Genomic DNA, 21,139 nt, shown 5'->3' on the forward strand with positions numbered 1-21,139 from the left:
AGCAGATTGGTCAATGTTTTCCATTTATAAAACAATGCTGAATCTGCTTGATTGTCTTTTGTTTTGATTTTCCAGTGTCCTTCTATTACCTCAATAATGGATTCCGGAATCCAGATAATCCAGTGTAAAGGACCCTTGTACACACTGATGATGCCAGTGTAAACAGCTTACCTCAAGTGTGTGTTTTCAACCTCATCACAAGCAACACCTGAAGCATGCCAGGTTCTGTACATAAAAACATCAAACAGGAGTAGTTGCACTCTAGTGAGTTGGCAGATTACTTGCTAATAGATTGGCTTTGCAACACTGAGTCAAAATAGAAGTCTGCAGGAAGGAAAAAGAACAATTTATCTGAGTGAAGTGAAAGATGGCACATTTTACTTTGTGATTTATTAGATGCGGAGAGTGAAAGTAAACCAGACACAAACTGCAGAACTATTTTAGGGAGCAATATACAGATAGTGTATGAGTAGGGATCTGCTACTAATATTGACTCGTTTTTTAGATGGTCCTTGTGATATTGAATCGAGAGAGTTGCTGATGCCAAAACACTGCAAAAGCTCTTGATTAGTCGCAAGTGTGTCTTTGAGTATGAGGTGTGAGGTACCTTTACCTGAACAGGATGTCATGTTTCCATTCCTCCTTTAAACAGCTCACCAGAAAATCTCTTTTGTAAAACTTTGAGAGAGCTGGGATTTATTGGTTCCATAAAGTCAGTGCAGGAAATGTAAAGACTACAGTGCCTTCACTGCATCGTGCTTTCTTGCTGCAAGGTAACTACCTTTTGGAAAAGACCAACATTCTCCCAGCATCATCTCTGGCAACTATCACACTGATTACAGCAGAGATGATGAGATCTGAATCACTTGTTGAGGTTCCCTCCCCAGCCAACTCTGTACATCACTGCGAGCAATTGCCAGAGGCAAGGCAAGCCAAGCCACACCACATCCAAAGAACTGTAATAAATCTGTAGCACCATCGTCCCATTTCAACGCTTTGTGTGTTTCAATGGATTCTTTTACCTGCTCTTTTGATCCCATAACAGTCTTTTCCTCCATTTGGTTGAACCCCGTCTAGCCTCATTTCCTCATGAGATTTTCCAGCCTTGTAGTCTCCCAACCCTGCACAGCCCACTTCTTCCCCCGGTCTGTGATACACAAGTGGGACCATCCAGAGACACTCACTGTTTCAGCCTGCTCTTGCCCCACCAAACTTATTCCTTCCAGCGTTGACTCCATCCTTTCTCCTCCGGTTCACTCCCTTCCCACTGGTGTCCATGACATCTCTAATATTCTCTGCCATTTTGGCGCATTCTAATTCCCTTATCCAGTCCCTCTACATCCCAGACCACAATGGTCTGAGGGCTTCCCATTTCTTCCCCGAGCAGGGCCCCAACCAGTCACCCTCCACCAACACCCTCGTTTGTTTAGCTAATCTTATCCTCATATTAAACAGCTTATTAAACAACTCCACTCACTTTCTCCAGATCAAAGATGTAGCCGTGGGAACGTACAGGGATGCAAGAAAATAGCAGTAGGAGGACACCTGGCCCCCTCAAACCTGCCTGACCATTCAATATGATCATGGCTGATCTGACCACCTCCTGTGCCAGTCTCCAGCCCGGAATTCTCCAATCTTTCAAAAATCTATCTATCTATCTGCCTCCTCTTCAAGTACTTCCGGTGATCTATCCTCCATTACCCCCTTCCCCCAACCCTACAGGCTGGGGAATTGTAACTATGTTGTAATTGTAAGTATGTTGCTTATAACTATGTTCCCTGGTTTGAGAATCTCCCACTAATGGAAACATCTCACTATCTGTGCCATCATGCCCATTTGGAATATTGTACATTTCAAAAAGATCACCCCTCATTCTTCCAAACTCCAAAGAATATAGAGACAATGAGTTTTGCCACTTGGGATAGCACATCCCTCTCATTCCAGCAATTAGCTTAGTGAATATCCTTTGGACCGCCTCCAATCATAGAAATCCTTTCTTAAGTAAGGAAATCAAATCTATGCACAGTAATCCAACACCAATACTCTGTACATTTCTCTATTTCTGAACTTTAACCACCTAGAAATAGAAGTCAAGATACCATTTGCCTTCCTAACCACCTGCTGCACCTGCCTGCTAACCTTTTGTTATTCATGGGCAAGAACACCCACATCCCCCTGTACATCGCTCATTTGCAATTTCTGTCCATTTAGATAATAGTCTACATTTTACTTCCTCTTTCTAAAGTGTTTTCCCACATCATGCTTTCCCACATTAAACTCCACTCATTCAACTTATCTATATCCTATTAGAGAGTTGAAATATCCTCACTACAACAAGCCCTTTCACCTATTTGTAGTGTCATTGGCAAACTTGGATACCTTACATTCTGCACCCATTTTCAGGCCATTAACAGTAAATAATTGAGAGTCAAAGTTATTCCTTGGGCACTCCACTAGTTATAACCTTCCAGCCCGAGAAAGACCAATTTATTCTGACTCTCCATCTTCTATGTGACAACCAGTCTCAAGTCCATGCTAAAACACTTCCCCCAATACTGTGAGCTTTAATCTTCTACACCAGCCTTTTAGGTGGCACCATGTCATATCCTTTTGGAAATACAAATACACTACATCAACAAGTCCCTTCGATTGCCTCTGCTTATTATATCCTCAAAGAACTCCAGCAAATTTGTCGAATATGGTTTACCTTTCGTCAAACTATCTTGACTTGGTCTGATTTCATTTAGCTTTTCTGAATGATTGGCTATTTTTTCCTCAATGATAGATTCCAGAATCTTGTCAACAACAGACCTTAAGCTAACTGGTCTATAGTTTCCCACTACTTGTTTCCTTCCCCCCCTGAACAAGGGAGTAACATTTGTGGTTTTCCATTCTTTTGGTATTCTCCTGGAACTCAGTGAGTTTTGAGAAACCTCAACCAACGGCTCCACCATCTCCAGATGAACGGTCTTGACCCAAAATGCCAACAGTCTATTTCCCTTTGCAGATGCTGCCTGAACCACTGAGTTTCTCAAGCCTCTTGTTTGTTCTGTCGCTGTGGAAGATGGTTCAAAATGTGGTGGTCTCTATGCTGAAGATATCAAATGCAGATTAGGAGAACTTTGTGGAGCACTAGGTTCAGTCCACAGAAGTGAGTTAGAGTTTTGATACCTGCCCCTTCTCCAACTAATCACTCTGCTCTCTCTGTCTGTGGCCTCCACCACTGTTACAATGGCCCAATGCAAGCTTGAGAAGCAACACCTCATCTTCCATCCAGGCAGACTTCATGTTAAATCCTCCAACTTTAGGTAGTTTGCTTTTTGTTTATGTCTGCATCAAAACTAACTATTTCTGTCTGTGATTTTGGCTCAGTTTTTCTCTTTGTATTTGGCCTATTGGGCACATCCCACAGGCTTGCTATTAGCAACAGATTACATAGGCAAAGAACCATAATCTGATTCTAACTATGGTGTCAACTCATCGAAAATGGTCCTATAAGATAAATTTTCTTTCCTTTTGACCCATTCCTCCCCCACCTTATCTGCTGCTGAAAACCAGTGTGTTTTCTCTCTTCACCAGCTCTGATGAAGGGTTTTATACCTGAAACCCTAGCTCCGTTTCTTTTTCCACAGATATCAAGTGTCGGCAGTTTTTTGTTTGATTTTCATGTTTTTCTTTGTAAGCTTTCATCTGAAGTCGAGCTGGAGATAACTTTATTTTAAATGCACTCATAGGGTGAGGCTATTGCTGCAAAAGCCAACAGTTATTGCCCATTCCTTAATGCCCTTGAGAAGCTGGTGCTCAGTCTCTTCATTAAACTGCTGCTTTCTCTTTAATGAAGGTTCTCCCTCTGTGCTGCAGGGTTGGGAATTCCGTTCTACTGTTTCGTCTTTTCAGCTGCTGACATTTCTGGAAGAACATTACAGTCAGTTTATTGGGTTTTCTTACTGACAGGTTGATGATTTCCTCAGACTGTGACATTCGGTGTGATCTACGTAATCATGACAGTTCTATTTGCCTTCACAGCATGTCACGTGGATGTTTCTCTCTGCTGTGGGAAGATGTCTTACTCCAGCCTGTTTCAGGAGATAACGAGACAAAGATTGCAACCATAATGTGCCTGCTGTGAGAAGCAGTACTGTCAAAACTGATGAACCTTTTGTGAATCATGGCCTTAAGCTTGTGCTATTGCCTCATGATAAAAATACAAATGTGGTTCAAGTATTGGGCTGCACTCATTGCTTGGTCACTTGGCCCTAAGGGACATCCAGCAAGTGATTTAATTGAAGTTGCTCTCCTACTAATGGGACTGTTTCAAATTTTCTGATAATCGTCAGTTTTCATTAAAGCATCTGAGATATACCATTGATCACAAAGTTACAGTGCAGAAGCAGAAATTTCATCACAGTGAAGGCTTTCTCCACAAGGTCATTTCTTTAATCCTACCTTTTTAAGCAGCTTCTTAGTCACAACTGAAACAATTTGCTGCATTGTGTTCCACATTGAAGCCATGTGTGACACAACAAAATATGTGCTTCTCTCAATTGATTTTTAACTAGATCTTTCATCTATGAGTGTCTGACTGTTATCCCCACAGCGTACCTTATCTCCTTTATGTCTAAGTGACGCTGATCAGATATGGACAACTGATTTACACTTGCACCACTCATTTGTGGTCAACCACAAATGGAATGTAAGGATCTTCCTCTCAGCTTGCAAAATCACTGACTGTTCTAGGGTCATCAAGCGATTCAGACGTTTCTGATGTAAGCTACTGCCTTAAACTTGTCTCCTTCACCCTCACTTTTATATCCAACTGCCAGGAGCTCACAGGCTTGTCTCACTGAAGTTGAGGCCACCTTTGCAGCTCTGTCTGTTCCCTCTCACCCCCATCCCACCAAGCAAACTTCCCGTAAGGCTCAATCTTGCCCTAGCTGTGAGCTCACACCTTTCTCTAGTCTCCCGTCGTGGAGTTTTTGACATTGTCCTCCAAATCTATCCCCACTAAGCTATTTTGATACAGTTGATGTTTTGTTTTGATGGGGAACAGTCCCCCTTTCCTGCAAACCTGTTGTCACCATAATCTCAAGAAGCCAATCCTTGACCCTTCCAATTTCATAAATTACCTGTAGATGAAGGCAAGGCTAAAGCCCTTGAATGTACAGTCGCCTTTCAAATTCATGTTGTGCATTTGAATCATCCTCTCAGGTCAGCACCCTACCATCTCGCATGCCAAACGTAATCATCTTCCTTGGCCTTCACCATGTGTGGAGCTTTTGACATTGTTGATCACACCATGACTCTTCAGATCCTCTCCACTGTCATCCAGTGGGACGGGAATCCATTCACCAGGCTCAATTCTCACTTCAAGTGTCTCCTCTCCATCCCCACATCAATCCGACTTGGCATCAGCTGTAGATCTATCCTGGATCCCTTCCCATTTTCCGTGCCAGCTCTGACTTTGTTGGTAACCCTCTTGGCTCCAAGTGGGAAGGTTGGGGGTTCAAATCCCACTCTGGTGATACGCATACCTGTTGAAGATTGATTTTTCCATTGCTCTGATGTGGTGTAAACCTGGCACTGCCTGGTCCTTCAGGTGCATATGGGAACTCTCTGGCACTATTCTAATCATCCTGATGCCTTGAACAATATTTATCCTGACTGTATATCACTAAAACGCAATATCTGATCATTATCACATTGTATTTGGGAAAGATAATCGCAGCTCTCTTTCATATACTACAGTGCTGACGACACTTAAAAAACGACACTTAAAAAATCTCATTGGCTGAGGTTATGAAAGAAGCCATACAAGTTTAAGCTTTTTTTCTCTGAATGTATTCTTTGGTTCTATCATCATATAAATACCACATGTATTTTAATATCCAGCTCAACTTCTCCAGACCCTCCCCTATATCAAAGTTGTTTGACTGCTCATCAAACGTCCAACACCGGCTCAGTGAAAAATTTCTATCGAGTAATTATTGGGAAGGCCAAAATCATTATCCCATAATTTCCTGATCACAGGGAGCCACTTGTACTTGTTAGATTCTCTTTGCCAATTGCACACTTGATGGAATCAATCTTCTTGTGGGAAATTCCTTAAAGTAGACATGTCCAACATGGCTGGTGAGACGGGACCTTCCAGTTGTATACAGTAGTACATGACAGGGCTTGACCAAGCCTCGTCACTTGCTGTTATTTACAACTGGAAATGCTTCACCAGCCGTTAAAGCCCTATCCTTTAGCTTAACAGTCTGCAAAAGCTTTCAAACAAAATGAATATTTGAAAATTTATTTTTTTTAATGTTTTCAAAATATGTAATTTAAATCAAAACAAAAGCACTAGGAAAAGAGCAATTAAATATATTTATATTAATTTGATAAACCTGGTCATTGAATCTGTGACAAATCCAGCCTGGTGTTACTTCAGGATTAATTGCTGGGAAGCAGCAGGCAGCTGAAGCAGCAAGCAGCAGGCACTGGACTCTAGCTGGAGTGCAGTCAGAATAACAGTGGCAAAGACCATATGTGGTATTTTGAACCGCCACGTTCACACAGACTTGTGTAGGAGCCTGAAATTGCTGACACTTGCATGGGGCCATTGCAAACAGAATTGCCTGTGTTTCTCAGGAAATGTCAGGTCTTTGTTTCCAGCCCTGTTCACCAACTTTGTTCCCTCACTAGTGACTCCATTTCTGTCCCTGCTTACAAATGAACTAATGCTGCTCACAACTTTGGTTCTTATTTGACCCAAATGATCTACTGAGCACAATTCTGTGCCATCACCAAGCTCACCTATGTTGGCCTATGTAACTTCACCACATTCTTCCCATGTCATCTCATTCATTGAAGCCCTCATTTTTGCCTTTGTTCACCGAAACTTGACTATTCCAGTGGCCTCCCTCAGAGATTTGAGTTCTAAGTTGGAGGTCATCCAAAACTTTGCTTTCATGGTTCAATACACAAAAGGTGCTGGAGGAACTCAGCAGGTAAGGCAGCATCCATGGAGGGAAATAAACAGTCGATGTTTCAGGTCGAGACCCTTCATCATGACTGGAAAGGAGGAGGGCAGAAGTCAGAGCCTCTTCCTTTCCAATCCTGATGAAGGGTCTCGACCTGAAACGTCGACTGTTCATTTCCCTCCTTGGATGCTGCCTGACCTGCTGAGTTCCTCCAGCACCTTTTGTGTATTGCTTCAGATTCCAGCATCTGCAGAATTTTTTGTCTCTCCGTTTTGCTTTCACGGTCACTTGCTTTAGGGCTCATTTACCCATCACACTTGTGGTTGCTGTCTTCCAATTACCCAACACCCTGTTGTATTTCTCATCCTTGTTTTCAGTTCTCTCCATGACCCAATCCTACCTGATCTTGGTAACCTTCTCCCATCAGCTGCACCATGCTTGGATACCTGCTCTCCTCCCATTCTGGCTGTGATTTTAATTGCGTCATTGTACTTTCATCTGCTGTGGCGTTAAACGTTAAAATTTCTTCCATGCTTCTCTGTACTTTTTCTCCTCTTCCAAACCCACCTCTCTAATCAAGCTTTTGCTCTTCAGCTCTAATGATCCCATGATGGCAGGTGGTCGCATTTTGCTGGATAATGCCTCGTGAAGTGTGCTGTGATGCAGGCTTATGTTTTACGTGCTGCACTGATACAAGTTGTTCCAGACATCGTTCACCTCATTTTGTCATTATTTAAAAATTTCTACCTTTCCTTTACCTTGATCTGAAGCTTCATAATTTTGAGGCTAACTCTTAAATTAGTTCTGGTGGGAAAGAAAAATGCCCTGTGTTCTCAAATTTCCCTTCGCATCTATCTTACTTTATAACTTTAACATAGTGAATTGATGCTACTCCTCTTTAGTTTTTTTCCTTCAAGTGATTCTGTGTCCAAAATTAAATTCAGTACCCCCCAAACTATGGTTAAGATTGAGATCTCTTAATATCCAACACTATCTCCATTCTTTGACATACTGTGTTTCTAGATGGAAATACCTTTTACCTTTTATAAAGCTGTTGCCTAAATGCACAGTTTATAATGCCTGTAGACTAGCACATAGACATTGACTATTCAAGCTATCAACACCATAACTGTAATAGAGAGCCTCCATCATTCCTCTGAATACTGGATAACACTAGATCCACTATTTTCTTCAGATTTCTCAAGTTTAGCATAAAGGCAAATTAAACTCTTATTTTAAAAAAAAGTGTCTGTATTTGAGATTGAGGTTATTACTTCTTGATTAATCATGCTGTTGCTGTGTTAGTTGTTGCAGGACACTAACTTGTAATAACTGAATCATTTGATCTTGTTGGCTCAACCAGTTTAACCCTGTGAACTTCTCAAGCCACATGGATCCAGAATGTACTAAATTTGATTCTTCATCTGAGCTAGCTTCATGAGATCCAACAGTTTGGTCAAGCATTCCAAGGCTTCGTAGGTGTAAGGATGGGTATATAACAAGTCAAGACAGGGTTGAACCAGCTCTTCCTCCTGGTCCTGCCTGCTGAAACGCTGGGTGAGAAAATTGTCATTGCTTGAAATCGGCATGATATATGAAAGGGGCTTTCATATTGTACCAAGTTCTCCAAATTTTGTTTCTTTGAAGTTAACAAGCCAAACTTCAGAAGCAGAGCACACAGTGCTGCAGCTGCTGTGTAACAGGCCTAACGCACAACTTGCACTTGAGCAAGCTATGTATGTAGCATGAAATTTCAAAACTGCAGATGCTGAAAATTGGAAGCAAAAACAGAAAATGCTGGAAACACGCAGTAGATTAGGCAGCATCTGTGGTAAAAAGAAACTAAGTTAATGTTTCAGGCCCGAGACCTTTCATCAAATGAAGGGTCTCAGACCTGAAATGCTAACTACATATGAAACAGTTCCTTAGTTGAGGAAGAAAAATTGATAGTTCGCTTATTGTTGTCAAATGTACTGAGATACCATGAAAAGATTTTGTTTGCATGCATTCCATACATAAGTACTTCGAAGTAGTACAAAAGGAAAACAATAACAGAATGCAGAATATAGTGTTAGAGTTACAGAGAAAGTGCAGTGCAGGTAGACAAAGTGCAATTGCCATGACAAGGTAGATTGAGATGTCAAGAGTTCATCTTTATTGTATAAGAGGTCCATCCAAGAGTCATAACAGTGGGATGTAAGCTGTCCTTGTACCTGGTGGTATGTGTTCTCAAGCTTTTGTATCTTCTGCCTGATGGAAGGGGACAGAAGATGAAACGTTTGTATTTCTGTGTGAAAGAAGATTCTGGAATGCAGACTTTTTTTTCCTGAAATGGGGATTACTAAATGCGGTAACATTGTTATTAAGGTGGTCTTTGTGCTCTCTCTGCAGAGGAATTCATAGGTCAAACTATAGTCGAGTTGATGAAAAAGGAAGGCAGCACCCTGGGGCTCACTGTATCAGGTGGAATAGACAAGGAAGGGAAACCAAGGGTATCCAATCTACGGCCTGGAGGAATTGCTGCAAGGTAATTTGTGCGCTTATTACCGGAGACTGGTGCGGGTTCACAGCTGAGCGTGCTTCATTGGGTTCATGGAGTCCTTGAGAAATAATGTTCTGTTCTTCTCAATCTTTACCTCTTCTGAAATGTCATGGATTTTGCTCACAAAATGCCTGGGCTGTGGAGATACAACTGCTTGTCTACTGTGTCATCTTTATGAAGGAAACTGAAAGAATGCTAATTGTTTTCAGCTCATAATAATTGATTTGAGAAACATAATTAATTGTATGTTTATAGTGACAGACCTAAGAAAGTTGTCTTGCTTCATTGCATTTCAAAGCTAAAATTATTCTCTGTATAAATTCTTGCCTGGTCTGTAGAATGAAACATGCCATATAGAGCATACGGAATGAATTTTGGAGCAAGGGTAAAATGGTGTGACTGTACATTTTGGTTAGCACAACTGACCATGGATGCATTTCTAGGCATTTATCCACCAAATTAATTTGGTTTATTTAATAGCTCGAATTTAGTGAAGTAAGCAATGACATCTGTACGAAAAGTGTTATAACTGTAGCTTATAATATTAGCATTAGCTGGAGGAAGATCAATACATCACAAGTAACGGCAATTGATTTTCTGTTATGTGCTCAGATCCGTTTTTAGAACGGAATGTTGTATTTAGTAATGAGGAGCAAACCAGAATTAGTTAACGATCTGATGGGGAAAGGGCAGCATGCAAGTCGTGACTTGAATTTGCTATTAGCTTTGAGAGGGAGAAGCTCAAAACAAAGTTTTAAGTTCTACTATGGCAAACTTTGGAGTAATGAAAAATAAATTGAAAGCATTAAGTTGCTGAACTGTTAATGGATAAAATTACAAGCAGTGGAAAGTTATTCCAAGTAATATTTGACATGATACTAAACCAGCTCATTGTAGGAGCATGTCATTAACTGCACTGTTATAATTTGGTCACATGCACAGTTTCTACCAGGCAGATCAAGCTGATATCAACCCAGAATGTTTTAGGTTCATGCTTCCAGCTTGATGGTTATCACATTGCAAACATGGAATTAAATATCCAAGGGTATCAGGTAATACGGAAGGATAGGCAGGGAGGTGGGGTAGCGCTCGTATTTAAGAATGAGATCAGGGCGATAGTGAGAGATGATATTAGATCTAAGGAGCAGAATGTTAAATCCATCTGGGTAGAGATTAGGAATAGTAAAGGGAAAAATATCAGTGGTGGGAGTTGTATACAGAATAATAACGTTACAGTGGCACAGGCAATAAACCAAGAAATATCTGATGCATGTAAGAATGGAACAGCAGTTGTCATAGGGGACTTTAATTTGTGCAATGAGACAGTTAAGATTAACAATCTTGTAGTTCGGGATCCTCCTGGAAAGAGGGATCACAGTATGATGGAATTTCTCATTCAAATGGAGGGTTCAATAGTTTAATCTAAAACCAGTGTATTATGCCTAAACAAGGGAGACTACAAAGGGATGAGGAAGGAGTTGACTAGCATAGACTGGGAACACAGTTATATGGTGGGACAGTTGAGGAACAGTGGAAGACTTTCAAAGAGATTTTTCACAGTGCTCAACAAAAGTATATTACATTTAAAAGCAAGGGTGGGGAGAGCCAGCCTTGGATAACTAAGGAAATAAAGGAAGGCATCAAACTACAGGCTCATGTATACAAAGTTCCAAAAGTGGTAGGAAACTGGAAAATTTGGAAAACTTTAAAAAGCAACAAAGAACCACTAAGCAAGCAATAAAGAAAGGGAAAATAGATTATGAAAGTAAACTAGCACAAAATATAAAAAGATAGTAAAAGTTTTTATAATGATACAAAGCAAAAAAAAAAGGCGGCTAAAGTGAATGTAGGTCCCTTGGGAGACGCGAAGACGGAATTAATATTGGGTAATGCGGAAATGGCTGAGGCTTTGAACGACTATTTTGTGTTGGCCTTCACAGTGGAGGACATGTCTAATATGCTAAAGAGAGATGGTATGGATGCGATGTGAGGTGAGGACCTCGATACAATCACTGTCACTAAAGAGGTAGTGCTGAGCAAACTAGTGGGCCTACAGGTAGATAAGTCCCCTGGTCCTGATGGAATGCATCCCAGAGTACTGAAAGGAATGGCAGAAGTTATAGTAGAGGCGTTTATTATAATTTACAAAAATTCTCTGAACTCTGTGCAGGTCCCAGCAGATTGGAAGACAGCGAATGTCACGCCATTGTTTAAAAAAGGATGTAAGCAAAAGGCAGGTAACTATAGGCCAGTTAGCTTAACGTCTGTGGTCAGGAAAATGCTTGAAGCTATCGTTAAGGAAGAAATAGCAAGACATCTGGATAGGTCCATCAGGCAGGTGCAGCATGGATTCAAGAAGAGCAGGTCCTGTTTGACGAAATTACTGGGGTTCTTTGAATATATAACGAATGCAGTGGATAGACGGGAACCAGTGGATGTTGTATACTTGGATTTCCAGAAGACGTTCAATAAGGTGCCGCATAAAAGACATCCATAAGGTAAGGATGCATGGAGCTGGAGGTAATGTATTAGCATGGATAGAGGATGGGTTAACCAATAGAAGGCAGAGAGTTGGGATATATGGGTGTTTCTCTGGTTGGCAATCAGTGGTGAGCGGGGTGCCACAGTGGTCAGTGCTGGGCCCGCAACTGTTCACGATATACGTTAACGATTTGGAAGAGGGGACTGAGTGTAGCATATCTAAGTTTGCTGATGACACCCAATATAGTGGTAAAGCAAATTATGCAGAGGATGCAGAGAGTCTGCAGAGAGAGATTGATTGTGATTGGGCAAGGGTCTGGCAGGTGGAGTACAATGTTGGTAAATGCAAGGTCATCCACTTTGGAAGGAAAAATAGAAGATCAGATTATTATTTAAGTGGTGAAAGACTGCAGCGTGCTGTTGTGCAGAGGGACTTGGGAGTACTTGTGCATGAATCACAAAAGGTGATTTGCAGGTCCAGCAGGCTGTGAAGAAGGCAAATGGAATATTGGCCTTCATTGCTAGAGGGATTGAATTTAAGAGCAGGGAGATTATGCTGCAACTGTACAGGGTACTGGTGAGGCTGCACTTAGAGTACTGTGTGCAGTTCTGGTCTTCCTACTTGAGAAAAGATGTATTGGCTTTGGATGCAGTGCAGAGGAGGTTCACCAGGTTGATTCCGGGGATGAGGGGGTTAGCCTGTGAGGAGAGATTGAGTAGCCTGGGACTATACTTGCTGAAATTCAAAAGAATGAGATGGGATCTTATAGAAACATATGAAATTATGAAAGGGATAAATAAGATAGAGGAAAGAAAGTTGTTTCCACTGGTAGCTGAGACTAGAACTAGGGGATATAACCTCAAGATTCAGGGAAGTAGATTTAGGACGGAGATGAGGAGGAACTGCTTTTCCCTGAGAGTAGTGAATCTGTGGTATTCTCTGTCCAGGTAAGCAGTAGAGGCTACTTCATTAAATATATTTGAGACACAATTAAATAAGTTTTTACATGGTAGGAGAATTAAGGGTTATGGGGAAAAGGCAGGTAGGCGGAGCTGAGTCGACGACCAGATCAGCCATGATCTTATTGAATGGCGGAGCAGGCTCGACAGGCCAGATGGCCAACTCCTGCTCCTATGTCTTATGTTCTCATGTAAACATTGTTGTCAGGACTTTGTCTTGCCGTGATCAAGGGGGCAATTAGCTTAGCGATTAATGAAGCAAAACACTATTTTCAAAGAAGTACAGAAGAATTTATTAATGACTGAACATTGAAGGTCTTGGAAGCCACATTTCCTGGCTATGTTAATTGAGTGATGATTATTAATTTTAAGGATTATTGAAGTATTTTCAATATACCTGACATATTAGAAATTAGCTTTCAAAGAAGTGGTTGAAAGTGAGGATGTAATGAAGGTAAATGTGTTCAGGTTTGCTTTGTATAAAGCATGATGTAGGCTGATTGAATATATTATGGCATTAATTTACAGAAGTGATCAGTTAAATATTGGAGATTACATCAAATCTGTCAATGGAATCAACTTAACAAAATTCAGGCACGATGAGATCATCAGTCTCCTGAAGAATGTTGGTGAGAGAGTGGTCCTTGAGGTAGAATACGAGCTGCCTCCTGTTTGTGAGTACCTTTGATATATTTTCTGTAGAAGATCTTGAATTAACTATTGATAAAGTTAATAACATATTTAAAAACTGAACTTGACTATTGAAAAGGCAAAGACACATATTCATTTATGCATTTAGCATGAAGCCAAAGCTCAAACAGTTCAATTACGTGAAAACCCCTTTTAAAATATTAATATTTGAAATATAAATATTTGAAACACTGAACTTTTGCATTAGCAGTCTCAATATTTTGTGAATTTTATAGAAGGGAAAAAAACAGTAATCTTAAAATCAGTTAACAATTGTAAGAAATTACAATACCTAATCTGAGAACTGATTTACTGCCAATGGGCATTCTATCTATCGATGTAGTAGCAGGTAGTATGATTAGGATTTGTAAGTCTCTTAAAACACTTAAAGCATTTTATTAGTTGTTTCCCCATTAGTAACAGTCTCATCGATGTCAGAAAGTCCTGACCTCAAAACCTACTCTGGAGACTTGGCCAATGCTTATCCTTCAACCAGCATCACACAAAAATGAATATTTGCTCAGTATCATATTGCCATTGTGGCAATTTGCTGTGTGTAAATTGGCTACCCAATTTCTTACACTACCAACTCTTCAAAAGTATTTAATTAGCTGTAAATTGCTTTGAGATGAACTAAAAGGAAAGTGGAAATTGCTATGTAAATAGAAGCCTTTATTTCCTTTGTTTCTTTTCATTTTGCACAGAATTAAGTAAACATGTACTCTCTTGTAATACTTAAGGAAATCTGCTAGGTCATTTCTGCATGGTAACACCAAAGATTGCAATGATGTATTTTTGATCTTGAGGTGTGTTTTGAATGGACACTGTTCACTGGAGCACCAGGATTCCCTGTTCCTTTTGTAATTGAGTCATTGATCTAAAGGTTGCCCCGACACTCTCTTAATACTTTGCTGATATGCCAGCTGAATGCATGTGCTGAAGACCAAGACTGTCAGCTGTGCTTTCAAGAGTCCTACAACAGAATGTGTACCTTGGTACACTGCATTAAGATTGCTCAGTTAGACAGCCTGGTGACATGGTATGCTTTGGGGTAAGCTGTTTTGTGTGAAGGATCAATCACAGTCCTAAACTTCAAGCAGGAACCATAGTAAGAGGGATTTCCAGTCAGATAATCAGAGCTGCAATGATATTGCTGTCTCTGACCCATATTCCTCATGATTTTGGCTTCCTCACTGGCAGCACTGAATCATCTGAGACATGTGCAGTCAGAATTGAACTGCTTCACAAGTCAGCCTGAAAAAGATGGTCATCCCACTGATAGTGCTCTTACTCTTCCACCTGGAGTTGTCTTAAAGTTGTCATTAATTCCACCTATTAAACTTCTTCTGTTTCCTTATCTTCAATTAGACACAAACATTTGCTACTTGAGGGGCCTAAAGACGTTATTAAATAGGATGGAAGGAAATTCTTCCATGCATATGTAACACAACTTTTTTATTATAGCCTGGAAGATCTCTTTTTCTACTTGACAAATTGTCTTAAGGTTCAAACAAATTGCAAATTGTTTTCTGCAACTAAAATTACATTTCTTTTAATGAACAACATTTTACTTAACAATCAGTTACTTTCTTACAGTGGGAGCAAAATATTCGCAGCAAAAGATCACTTCAAAACAAACTAATTAGCCCCTTATATGAGATTTCTCCTGCCATTTGCATTTGTTTGTCTTTAAGGAGCTACTGTGTGGTGTTTTTCAAGGTTTCTGTGCAGTATTGCATGTGCCAAAAATGATTGGTGGAGATGTACATTAAAATGCACCAGAGCGTTCTTTGAAAGTTCAAAGTGTTGAAAGGGAAATGTTTATCACAGTTGAATGTCATTATATCTTTTAGATCAATATATATTTTGCTGTATTTTCAAAGAATCATTAGATGCTAATCACTGCTTTGATTTTGAAGGAAATGAAATCCACTCACTGCATCGAGCCCATGGTTTCAATGACTTATGTTTGCTATTTGCAGATTTAAGCACAGCTGTTGTAGTTGAAATCTATTTTTTCTTTCAAAGGGAACTTGCATTTATATAATGATGTTAGTGCAGAAAAAAATTCCACAATACTTTACAGAGAGTTGGTCAGACAAAACTGGATGTCGAGGCTCAGGAAGTTTTAGGAGGGATGACGATTCTTGGTTAACATGGCTGGTGTGAAGGACTCATCTGGAAGTGGAGAGGTAAAGAGAACTAGGTCACGGCGGAACCCAGGTAACTAGAGGCATGCTGTCAATGAAGGGGTGAAGAGAGCATGGTTTGGGCTGTGTCTGGGAAAACCTGAATCAGATGAGTGAAGCAATTGGGCAGATTGTAGAGCAGGGCTTTACAGACATTGCAGGGTGTGACTTTGAAAGAAGTCAAAGATGAAGTTGGACATTTAAAATGCAATAAATTATGAGATTTGGAGCCAATGTTAGTCATAAGGAATAGCTGAGTGGTGAGGAAAATCTAGTTTGAGATAAGATGTAGGCAACAGCACCTGAGACAGGTGGAGGTTCAGCTGGAGTAAAAGATAAAAGGAACAATCAAGTCTGGAGATGATGGGGGCTTTGCCAGACATTTCAGAGGCAGCAAGGTTGAGATGGGTAGAAGCAAATAATTTTAAGAGGTGGAAGAGGGCTGGAGGTAAGAAACTCAGCTTAAGGTCACAAAGGTAACCACACTGCACAATTTGGTTAAGTCTGAGACCTCCTTGGGAGAGGATGCTAGAATTAATTGTGAAAATAGGTAGCTTGATGACTTCAGTTTGCCTGTGGTTTAACTGGAGGAAATCATACATTGTATCAAATGAGCAGTCTGATGACAGAGGCAGAGAATTTGGTGATGAAGATAGCTTTCATCACCATATCTTCAGTGTTTGAGTCAGAGAGCAGAGAATAATAGACTGTTGTTTCGTAGACTGAGGCAATTACATAGTGAGGTTGTTCCAGAGGCTCTCTTTGATTTTGTAATCATGATTTGGACGTGGCAGGGGGGTTAGGGGTATAGGGTCATAATTAAAAAATTGGCAGATGACATAAAACATGGGAATATAGCAAACAGTGCTGAGCAGAGCATAACAGTGGACTGAGGAGCACATAGGCTGTTGAAGTGGGTAGAGATGTGGCAGATGGCATTTAATCTAGAGAAGTGTGGTGATGAATTTTGGAACAAACTTGCGGGAGATGTAGGAACAGAGAAGGGAGTTTACTTGCACAAACCTCTGAAGGTGATAAGCTAAGTTGATAAAGTAGTTAAAAATATGTGCAGGCTCCATAAATATAAAAATAGAAAGGAAAGGAAGGCAAGCAAGAGAACTGCTCAAGTATGGCCATTTCTGCGATGCACTCTTCCTAAAGGATGTCCAGGCCATTGGGAGGATGAAGAGAAAATTTAGAAGAGTGGTTCAAAAGATCAGGAGTATTGACTACCCAGTGGAATCAGACATGCTGATAATTCTCCTTCGGGTAGATAGAGCAATGGTGAAATTTAAAAGGTGCTCAAAATTGTGGAGTTTTGATGGAATGAATTGGGAGAACTATTTCCCACCAGTGGAACAATCAGTAACAAAAGGTTTCAAATTACTGTGAGGTAAGAATTTGTTCAACTCTTGTTACACTTATCAGTGTTTGGAGGAATGAGAAATCAACTGATTTAAGACTTACGACTCTGCAAGTCTGGAACTAGGGGAATAGTTTCAACATCACTGGTTAGCTATTCAGTAATGTGGAGGAGACATTTCTTGGTGTTATGAATCTTTTGAATAGTCATAGAATTGTACAGCACAGAAACAGGCTATTCTAAATAGGCGTTACTAGTCAGGGAAAATATCACAGTTGTGCGTAGACAGGGCAGCCCGGTGGGCTTGTCTACAGAGGCCATATGGGTGGAGTTGAGGAACAGGAAAGGTGTGACCACACTAATAGGGTTGTATTATAGACCGCCCAATAGTCAGAGAGAATTGGAGGAGCAAATCTGTAGAGAGATAGCAGACCGATGTAAGAAACAGAAAGTTGTAATAGTAGGGGATTTTAACCTTCCACCTATTGACTGGGACTCCCACACTGTGAAAGGGCTGGATGGCTTGGAGTTTGTCAAATGTGTTCAGGAAAGTTTTCTAAATCAATATATAGATGTACCAACGAGAGAGAATGCAATACTTGATCTCCTCTTTGGGAACCAGACAGGTCAGGTGACAGAAGTATGTGTAGGTGAACATTTTGGGTCCAGTGACCATAATGTCATTAGTTTCAAGTTAAGTATGGATAAGGATAGGTCTGGTCCTCGAGCTGAATTGGAGAAAGGCCAATTTTGTGGAAAGGAGAAAGGATCTAGGAAGAGTGGATTGGGATAAGTTGTTTTCTGACAAGGATGTGTTCAGTAAGTGGAAGGCCTTCAAAGGCGAAATTTTGAGAGTGCAGAGTTTGCATGTTCCTGCCAGGATTAAAGGCAAAGCTAACAGGCATAGGGAACCTTTGTTTTCAAGGGATATCGGCGATCTGGTTAAGAAAAAGAGAGAGGTGTATAGCAGGTGTAGGCAACTAGGAACAGACGAGGTAATCGAAGAGTATAGAAAATGTAAGAAAATACTAAAGAAGGAAATCAGGAAAGCAAAAAGAAGACATGAGGTTGCTCTGGCAGATAATGTGAAGGTAAACCCAAAGGGTTTCTACAAGTATATTAAGAGTAAATGGATAGTAAGGGACAAAATTGGTCCCCTAGAAGATCAGAGTGGTCGGCTAGGTGTGGATCCTCAGGAGATGGGGGCGATCTTAAACAGTTTTTTTGCATCAGTATTTACTCAGGAAACTGGCATAGTGGATATTGAAGGAAGGGAAACAAGCAGTAGTGTTATGGAACATATAGAGATTAAAGAGGAGGAGGTGCTTGCTGCCTTGCAGCAAATAAAGGTAGATAAATCCCCTGCGCCTGACGTGATATTTCCTCAGACCTTGAGAGAGACTAGTGTAGAAATTGCAGTGGCCCTGGCAGATATATTTGAAATGTCCTTAGCCACGGGTGCGGTGCTGGAGGACTGGAGGGTAGCTCATGTTGTTCCGTTGTTTAAAAAAGGCTCTAAAAGTAAACCAGGTAATTACAGGCCAGTGAGCCTGACATCAGTAGTAGGTAAATTATTGGAAGGTGTTCTGAGAGATTGGGTATACAGGTATTTGGACAGCCAAGGGCTGATTAAGGATGGTCAGCATGGCTTTGTGCGTGGTAGATCGTGTTTAACAAATCTTGTAGAGTTTTTCGAGGAGGTTACCAAGAAAGTAGATGAAGGAAAGACTGTGGATGTTGTCTACATGGACTTTAGTAAGGCCTTTGACAAGGTCCCACATGAGAGGTTAGTTCAGAAGGTTCAGACACTAGGTATCCATGGAGAGGTTGTAAACTGGATTTGAAATTGGCTGTGTGGGAGAAGACAGAGAGTGGTAGTGGATGGTTGTTTCTCAGACTGGAGGCCTGTGACCAGTGGTGTTCCTCAGGGATCTGTGCTGGGTCCATTCTTGTTTGTTGTCTATATGAATAACCTAGATAATAATTTGGTAAATTGGATCAGCAAGTTTGCTGATGACACTAAGATTGGAGGTGTTGTGGACAGCGAGGAAGACTTTGAAAGCTTGCAGAGGGATCTGAACCAACTGGAAAAATGGGCCAGGAAATGGCAGATGGAATTTAATGCAGACAAGTGTGAGGTGTTGCATTTTGGAAGGACAAATGAAGGTAGGACATACACGGTAAACGGTAGGGCACTGAGGAGTGCGGAGGAACAAAGGGATCTGGGAGTTCAGATACATAATTCCCTGCAAGTGGCAGCACAGGTAGACAGGGTTGTAAAGAAGGCTTTTGGCATCCTGGCATTCATAAATCAAAGTGTTGAGTATAAGAGTTGGGATGTTATGGTGAGGTTGTATGAGACATTGGTGAGGCCAAATTTGGAGTATTGGCTGCAGTTCTGGTCACCTGACTATAGGAAGAATATCAGTAAGATTGAAAGAGTGCAGAGAAGATTTAATAGAATGTTGCCGAGTCTTCAAGAGTTGAGTTACAGGGAAAGATTGAACAAGTTAGGGCTTTATTCCTTGGAGCGCAGAAGAATGAAGGGAGATTTGATAGAGGTTTACAAAATTATGAGGGGTATAGACAGAGTAAATGCGAGTAGGCTCTTTCCATCTAGATTAGGTGAGATAAGTACGAGAGGACATGGCTTTAGGGTGAAAGGGGAAAGATTTAGGGGGAACATTAGGGGGAACTTTTTCACTCAGTGGTGGGAGTGTGGAACGAGCTGCCATCTGACGTGGTAAATGCAGGCTCACTCTTAAGTTTTAAGATTAAATTGGATAGATACATGGATGGGAGAGGTCTGGAGGGTTATCGACTGGGTGCAGGTCAATGGGACTAGCGGAATAAAGTTTCGGCAAAGACTAGAAGGGCCGAATGGCATGTTTTCTGTGCTGTAGTGTTCTGTGGTTCTAAGTCTGGAACTTGGGGAATAGTTTCGACAGCACTGGTTAGCTATTCAGTACCGTGGAAGAGACATTTTTTTTCTTGGTGTCATGAATCTTTTGAATAGTCATAGAATTGTACAGCACAGAAACAGGCTATTCAAACCAACTTGTCCACAGTGATCAGTGGGCACCCTTCTGCATTAATCCCATCTCCCAGTGTTTGGTCCAGAACCTAAGCGATATAAGTGCTCGTCTGAACATTTCTTAACTGCCGTCAGTGATCTAGCTTCAACCACTCTCTCAGGTACTTATCACTGTCTGGGTGAAGAAGGTCACCCTCGTAGCCCCTCTAAATCTCTTCCCCCTTACTCTAAACCTATGTCCTCTAGTTTTATTTATCTCTGATATGGGGAAAAGTTTCCTGCAGTCTACCCTATCCATACCCCTCATGATTTTATGTACCTCAATCTTGTCCCCTCGTAACCTCCTCTGCTCCAGGGAGAATAGACCTTCCCTCGCCAGTCTCTCCTCATAATTGAAGTACTTCATCTCAGCCAACACCCTAGTGAATCTCCTCGACCCTCTCTTCAGTGCTATCACATCCTTCCTATGGCATGGTGACCAGAACTGTATGTAGTTCTCCAGTTGAACTCCGACAAATGTTTTATAAAGTTGGAGCCTAACCTCCCTACATCTGTATTCAGTGCCCCAACTAATGAAGGTCAGTATCACATATGCCTTCATAACCATGTCATCTGGCTTTGTTGCTATCTTCAAGGATCTTTGGCCTTGTACTCTAAGGTTCCTCTATTCCTCAATCCACCTAAGACCATACCATTCATGGTGTATGTCTTAGCCTCATTAATACTCCCAGAATGTATATTTGTCTGGATTAAACTCCATCTGCTATTTTTCAACCAATTTCACCAAAACATTGATATCTGTCCACAGCCTGAGACTACATTCCATGCCGTTAACAACTCCTCCAACCTTTGCATCATCCACGAACTTACTGATCATGCCTCCCATATCTACATTCAAAGTAGTTCATGTTTATT

The 21,139-nt window shown here is 40.9% G+C and overlaps 1 protein-coding gene across 1 annotated transcript in view; it reads left to right on the plus strand.

Annotated features, from left to right (window-relative positions):
- The window catches only part of grip1 (glutamate receptor interacting protein 1), a 335,983-nt gene that overhangs the window by 236,207 nt on the left and 78,637 nt on the right, over window positions 1–21,139 (plus strand). Inside the window, 2 exon segments of the mRNA XM_052029773.1 lie at window positions 9,357–9,492; window positions 13,477–13,622. Coding sequence (XP_051885733.1) covers window positions 9,357–9,492; window positions 13,477–13,622 — 282 coding nt within the window.

This window comes from Pristis pectinata, chromosome 15 (assembly GCF_009764475.1).
Source record: "Pristis pectinata isolate sPriPec2 chromosome 15, sPriPec2.1.pri, whole genome shotgun sequence".
NCBI classification, from domain to species: Eukaryota; Metazoa; Chordata; class Chondrichthyes; order Rhinopristiformes; family Pristidae; genus Pristis; species Pristis pectinata.